Source organism: Coregonus lavaretus (assembly GCF_964263955.1).
Source record: "Coregonus lavaretus genome assembly, contig: HAP1_SCAFFOLD_1434, whole genome shotgun sequence".
NCBI classification, from domain to species: domain Eukaryota; kingdom Metazoa; phylum Chordata; class Actinopteri; order Salmoniformes; family Salmonidae; genus Coregonus; species Coregonus lavaretus.
In genome coordinates this window covers 9,134-16,889 of record NW_028157604.1, presented here as the reverse complement: position 1 = coordinate 16,889, position 7,756 = coordinate 9,134, and the positions used below count along the sequence as shown (strand labels likewise).

At 43.8% G+C, this 7,756-nt stretch overlaps 1 protein-coding gene across 1 annotated transcript; it reads right to left on the bottom strand.

Moving 5' to 3' along the window:
* Positions 1-6,116: 6,116 nt before the first annotated feature.
* LOC311125170 (beta-1,3-galactosyl-O-glycosyl-glycoprotein beta-1,6-N-acetylglucosaminyltransferase 3-like) lies at positions 6,117-7,445 on the bottom strand (the record flags this gene model as incomplete). The annotated part of the gene is made up of 1 exon (XM_084199225.1): positions 6,117-7,445. The coding sequence occupies one exon, from the start codon at positions 7,443-7,445 to the stop codon at positions 6,117-6,119; it is 1,329 nt and encodes a 442-aa protein (XP_084055351.1).
* Between the last annotated feature and the right edge of the window lie 311 nt (positions 7,446-7,756).

Genomic DNA, 7,756 nt, shown 5'->3' with positions numbered 1-7,756 from the left:
GGGCAAATCCAACACAACACATCACTGAGTACCACTCTTCATATTTTCAAGCATGGTGGTGGCTGCATCATGTTATGGGTATGCTTGTCATCGGCAAGGACTAGGACGTTTTTTAGGATAAAAAGAAAACGGAATAGAGATAAGCACAGGCAGAATCCTAGAGGAAAACCTGGTTCAGTCTGCTTTCCAACAGTCACTGGGGGTGTTTCTCGAAATGCATACTACCGTGCTCCGAGCACGCAAATTGGAGCACGGTAGGGTCGGAGTACGAGTCCAAATTAAAATTAATGTGAAACGGAGCATGGAGGGCACTTCTCGAATGCATACTCAATTTGTACATATTTTGAAGCATGCGTCGAGGCTTCAACGGAAAGTATGCAAATAAATATTATTTAAATATGACGCAACAACAAACTGTTACGCACATTTTCTTGAAATCAATGGTGGCGAGAGCTGAAGCGAGAGAAAATACTTCTCCAACTTCGGAATTAAAATGTTGTCTATTCACATCTCATATGTTGCCTGACTACAATATTTTATCTTGATAAGTTAATAAATAAATGCTGTGTTAATTTTGGCACGGTTACCTGCATAGACAGCAAGCCCATAGTAAGTCATTAGGGCTAACTGGCTAGCTACTAGCTACTGTTAGCTAGCCAGATAGCCACGAAGAATCGTTAGCTAGCTACCCACCAAGAATTGATATATACCTTGGTTTTAGGTCATTTTTGCCTGTTATACTATCTGGTTAGCTACACTATTTTACGATTCACATATAGCTAGCTGATAATTATGAAGTAAAACGTTTGCTTTGTGTACATCTTGTTTCGTCTCTATTAAAATTGTCCTGGCTAGAAGGAGGAAGGTTCGGTGAATGGGTAAGTCCATAGTAAGTCAATAGGGCTAACTAAAACAAAAAAATTATGTATGCACTAACTGTAAGTCGCTCTGGATAAGAGCGTCCGCTAAATGACTAAAATGTAAATGTAAATTAACCTTTAACTGTTGGTTAGAATTTTTACTTATATTCATTATTATACAACAGAAATGTGTATTTATACTACCACAGTACCCAACCCTCTGATATGTGTATTTATACTACCACAGTACCCAACCCTCTGATATGTGTATTTATACTACCACAGTACCCAACCCTCTGATATGTGTATTTATACTACCACAGTACCCAACCCTCTGATATGTGTATTTATACTACCACAGTACCCAACCCTCTGATATGTGTATTTATACTACCACAGTACCCAACCCTCTGATATGTGTATTTATACTACCACAGTACCCAACCCTCTGATATGTGTATTTATACTACCACAGTACCCAACCAGGAGCTGCCTACAGTGCTCACAGTTCATCACTGTCCTTGCCCTTGTGGGGTGAAGACCAGAAGAGGGTGATGTCCTTCCTGCCTCCAAGACCAGAAGAGGGTGATGTATTGTCCAGAAATGACCTCATTGGACAGAAAGGGGCACTCCTCCCCACACTCATGAGTAAACACATATGTTTCCCTGAAACAAAGGATTTCTGTATTTTCATGAAATAAGACATTGATTCATAGTATATCATACGTCCCACAAGCCAACATTCAAGGCAACACTTTATGTAAATAATTAGCAAATAAATGTCCACACCTTTAAATCCCAAATAGAAAGGTAATTTTACATGAAGTAAAATTGTGTAACCTGCTTCAGCTCTTTAAAACTGTTATGGTAGTTGAAGTTAAAAATGTTTTACTTTAGCAAAGCAGTCACTTTAAATATTATACATGAAGGTAGGGTAGCCTGGGGAACATAGTAACACAGGGTCAGTTGTAACCGCTAAATAACTCCAATTAGAAACCACTTAAAGCTCTTATTCAAGGTGCTAATGCTTGGTTAGTGTCTCTACATGCCCAAGAGGTTTTGTTTAAATCCATTGATACTTTTAGTTTTATTGACATAAAAAGTGATTTGAGGCCCTAAAGTAAATATACTTGCCGCCTCTCCTTTTTTATTTATTTTTATTATTGACCTGTGTAACATTTGCCTACTGGGTCAATTGTAACATTTAACTTAAATAACATTTTCATAATAAGCAAAAGCCTAAAAGTGTTACTTTGTTCCCCAGTCTCCCCTACTCTTACTGAGAAAAGGCCTCCTCAACTGAAGAATCTACAGCTGCTGAGGTGTTAATCAGCCCAGTGCTGCTCTGACCACAGTGTTGTTATTAAACACATTTTCTAACACTACATACACAGCCTTGTCAACTCTAACCGTGAACTACTTCTATTACTGGAAATAAACTCAGCAGTGGTCAGACTACAGAATACACCAACATAAACAACACCAGTAAATTAAACATCCATTATATGCCATCTTCTGGTTTCCAGTTAGTGTGTTAGAGGCAAAATCATAGGTGGAAAGTTGATTGACATTTGATTGCTTCCTCCATTTCATTCAGTTGTAAATATCTTCCTTCGTTTCATTCAGTTGTTTACATCTTCCTCAATTTGAATCAGTTGTAAACATCTTCCTCCATTTCATTCAGTTGTATACATCTTCCTCCATTTCATTCAGTTGTATACATCTTCCTCCATTTCATTCAGATGTACACATCTTCCTCCATTTCATTCAGATGTACACATCTTCCTCCATTTCATTCAGTTGTACACATCTTCCTCCATTTCATTCAGTTGTATACATCTTCCTCCATTTCATTCAGTTGTGTACATCTTCCTCCATTTCATTCAGTTGTACACAGTACATCTTCCTCCATTTCATTCAGTTGTATACAGTACATCTTCCTCCATTTCATTCAGATGTACACATCTTCCTCCATATCATTCAGATGTATACATCTTCCTCCATTTCATTCAGATGTATACATATTTGTAATGAATGTGAGGCCTTTATGAGACGTCATACTAAATATTTTGACTTGCTGGTCAAGGGAAATGCAAGTGTTACTTCTTTGAGTTGCTGAGTCAGAGGCACTAGGCCTTGTGGGATATTAATGAATGTGAACTCAGCAACCGTAATTCCAAAACAGTCCCACTGTTGTAATAGTGTGATGCGTAACTTCTGACCCACGCTATGCTGAGTAAAGTAAAGGTTTTCTACCAAAACCAAAGTGTGGATGCATTCACTTTTTAGAGCAGTCTCCCCCCTTTTTATTCCTTCATTACAGATTGAGGTAGAAATGTCACATGTATGATTTCCAGGTAGAAATGTCACATGTATGATTTCCAGGTATAAAAGAGAGGAAGCCATACCAGAGTTGGAGGTACAGCGCATTCAGAAAGTATTCTTCCCTTTTTCCACATTTTGTTACGTTACGGCCTTATTCTAAAATGGATGAAATAACTTTTTTCTCCCTCAATCTACACACAATACCCAATAATGACAACGTGAAAACAGGTTTAGAAATTTTAGCAAATGTATGAAAAATAAAAAAACTGAAATACCTTATTTACATAAGTATTCAGACCCTTTGCTATGAGACTCGAAATTGAGCTCAGCTGCATCCTGTTTCCATTGATCATCCTTGAGATGTTTCTACAACTTGATTGGAGTCCACCTGTGGTAAATTCAATTGATTGGACATGATTTGGAAAGGCACACACGCGTTTATATAAGGTCCCCCAGTTGACAGTGCATGTCAGAGCAAAAACCAAGCCATGAGGTCGAAGGAACTGTCCGTAGAGCTCCGAGATAGGATTGTGTTGAGGCACAGATCCGGGGAAGGATACCAAAAAATGTCTGCAGCATTGAAGGTCCCCAAGAACACAGTGGCCTCCATCATTCTTAATTGGAAGAAGTTTGGAACCACCAAGACTCTTCCTAGAGCTGGCCGCCCGGCCAAACTGAGCAATCGGGGGAGAAGGGCCTTGGTCAGGGAGGTGACCAAGAACCCGATGGTCATTTTGACAGAGCTCCAGAGTTCCTCTGTGGAGATGGGAGAACCTTCCAGAAGAACAACCATCTCTGCAGCACTCCACCAATCAGGCTTTTATGGTAGAGTGGCCAGACAAAAGCCACTTCTCAGTAAAAGGCACATGACAGTCCGCTTGGAGTTTGCCAAAAGGCACCTAAATGACTCTCAGACCATGAGAAACAAGATTATCTGGTCTAATGAAACCAATGTTAAACTCTTTGGCCTGAATGCCAAGCGTCACGTCTGGAGGAAACCTGACACCACCCTACGGTGAAGCATGGTGGTGGCAGCATCATGCTGTGTGGATGTTTTTTCAGCGGCAGGGACTGGGAGACTAGTCAGGATCGAGGGAAAGATGAACGGAGCAAAGTACAGAGAGATCCTTGATGACAACCTGCTCCAGAGCACTCAGGACCTCACACTGGGGCGAAGATTCACCTTCCAACAGGACAACGACCCTAAGCACACAGCCAATACAACCCAGGAGTGGCTTTGGGACAAGTCTCTGAATGTCCTTGCGTGGCCCAGCCAGAGCCCGGACTTGAACCCTATCGAACATCTCTGGAGAGACCTGAAAATAGCTGTGCAGCGACGCTCCCCATCCACCCTGACAGAGCTTGAGAGGATCTGCAGAGAAGAATGGGAGAAACTCCCCAAATACAAATCAAATCAAATTTTATTGGCCACATGCGCCGAATACAACAGGTGCAGACATTACAGTGAAATGCTTACTTACAGCCCTTAACCAACAGTGCATTTACTTTTAATAAAAAAGTAAAATAAAACAACAAAAAAGTGTTGAGAAAAAAAGAGCAGAAGTAAAATAAAATAACAGTAGGGAGGCTATATATATACAGGGGGGTACCGATGCAGAGTCAATGTGTGGGGGCACCGGCTAGTTGAGGTAATATGTACATGTGGTAGAGTTAAAGTGACTATGCATAAATAATTAACAGAGTAGCAGCAGCGTAAAAAGATGGGGTGGGGGGTGGGTGGGCAGTGCAAATAGTCAGGGTAGCCATGCTTAGCTGTTCAGGAGTCTTATGGCTTGGGGGTAGAAGCTGTTGAGAAGTCTTTTGGACCTAGACTTGGCACTCCGGTACCGCTTGCCGTGCGGTAGCAGAGAGAACAGTCTATGACTAGGGTGGCTGGAGTCTTTGACAATTTTGAGGGCCTTCCTCTGACACCGCCTGGTATAGAGGTCCTGGATGGCAGGAAGCTTGGCCCCAGTGATGTACTGGGCCGTACGCACTACCTTCTGTAGTGCCTTGCGTTCGGAGGCCAAGCAGGTGGTGATGCAACCAGTCAGGATGCTCTCGATGGTGCAGCTGTATAATTTTTTGAGGATCTGAGGACCAATGCCAAATATTTTCAGTCTCCTGAGGGGGAATAGGCTGTGCCAAGCTTGTAGCGTCATACCCAAGAAGACTTGAGGCTGTAATCGCTGCCAAAGGCGCTTCAACAAAGTACTGAGTAAAGGGTCTGAATACTTATGTAAATGTGATATTTCAGTTTTCTATTTTTTATACATTCGCAGAGATTATGGGGTATTGTGCGTAGATTGATGAGGGAAAACAACAATGTAATCCATTTTAGAATAAGGCTGTAACGTGACAAAATGTGTAAAAAGTCAAAGGGGTCTGAATACTTTCCGAATGCACTGTAAGTTGAATCAGGTGTCTTAATGCTGGGCTGGAACAGAACCCTGCACCCAGCAGACCTCCAAAAGCAGGGTAATGGGTTTATACATCTTCTGTGTTTTTTTGTATACAACATTTGCTAACATAGGTACCCATATAACCACCAGAATCACAAGGATGTTCCCTTATTCTTTTAGGACATTCATTGGGACCTCTTCATCTGCAGACGGGGTAAGTGTGTGGCAAGAACTGCAACGCTGCTGGGTTTTTCATTCTCAACAGTTTACCGTGGGTATCAAGAATGGTCCACCACCAAAAGGACATCCACCCAACTTGACACAACTGTGGGAAGCATTGGAGTCAACATGCTTTCGACACCTTGTACAGACCATGACTCGAGGAATTGAGGCTGTTCTGAGGGCAAAAGGGGGTGCAACTCAATATTAGGAAGGTGTACAACCCTCTTTACAGTACCATCAGAAATATACAACATTTCAAAACATATTTAAATAAATACACATGAACGTACTTACGACTTTTAACATTTCATCGTTTTTGTAAGAGACTCTCAGATTCCGCTGTCCTTCGTGATACACGGTATGTAGCTTTAAAGCGCAGGTACGACTCCAGGCACCTGATAGCCACGTCATCCACCTCAGGGTCAAACTTGTTAGCGATGAGGTGGTGATGCTGTAGGAGCCACCGGAGATCTCCAGCCCCGTAGACACAAATGGACCTCCTGGAGACACCCGAGCAGGGTGGATATGGGGCTCCTTTCCTCACATCTCCTTCCAGGTAATGCCACTTCACGATGCGAGCAATGGCGTTCATGTCTGATTCATGGTACTTGATGTGGGAAGGGTTAGATCCTGGCACAGAGGGCATGCGCTGCAGGGTGGCCCACAGGTGTTCATCGGGACTGTAGGTGTCCTTCTCCCACTCCAACAGCGCCCGGACCTCCTGAGACTCCATCACGTGACGGACAAAGGCCCTGGAGACCAGGAAGTAGGCGTTGCCAGAGAACATGGGGGTGCTGATTGGAGGAGGGCTCTTTCTTACGTTCGTCTTGACCACCATGTTGCTGGTGATTTTGTGGTGGAACTGCCATCTGCTGTTTTTATAGTCGTTGGTGGTCTCTGACTCCATGCTGTTTCTCCCGTTCTGCAGCTTGAGGGCCTGAACCATCTCAGCGTTGGTCTTAATGGGGAAGTCTGATCCACAGGTGTTGATCAGGTACCTCCACTGGACAGGTGACTTCAGGAGATCCTCCATACAGTTCAGATCAGCCTGCACTCTGGACCAGGAGGCGTAGACCACACTCTCTAACTTACTGGCCACAAACACATTAGGCAGACAAGACACGATAGCCCTCACTGCCGTCCTGAAGTCCTCAGATGACTTCTGGTCGATGTGGACGCAGTACACGTTCTGAGGAGTGTACACGGCACGCAGGAGCCGCTCAAACATCTCGATCCTCTCGTGGACGACCATGGAGTAGGCGATGGGGAACTCCTTCTCCTCCTGGCTGAGAGGAAGGGTGATAAACCCTCTTTCTGTAACGTACCTCTGACAGTCCTGAGTCACATTGTGGTAGAACGCCTCTGACAACGGCTGCTGCTTCTTCTTGGTCTTCAGCAGGAGGCTGAGCTGCTCCCTCTCCAGACCCTCCAGGTCTCCCTGGATGATGGCTGAGCAGGCCGGCAGGTCGGCAGCGTAGCCCAGGGGCAGGAGGTCCAGAGCGGGGAGAGGACTCCTGTCAGAGCCCGTCGGGCGTCTGAGAGCGGCCCACAGGAGCAGAGAGACGGATCCACTCAGTAGGATCAGAGATAAGTTCCTGAAGAATCTCTGAGACCCGGACAACCGAACACAAGCCATGACTTGTCGGGTATTATCTTTCTATGTCAGGGTTCTCCTCAAAGAATGTAAGAGTTGCGCTGCGCCACCTTGTGGACTGGCTGCTCCACTGTGATTTTTTAAACTTAATTTGTTATCATTTAAGGCACCACACCCTAATAGAGTATTTCTTTGCTTTAGATTGCAGGAAATGTCCTCCATCCCGCTGTACTCAGTAGCACCACCTTGTTAAAAAAAATCATTGAACCCTGTATGTGGTATTTTCTTTGTGGTATTAGTATCTATTAACACCACAGCTAAGGAGCAGGAGTTGCACACGGCTGATCAACAGA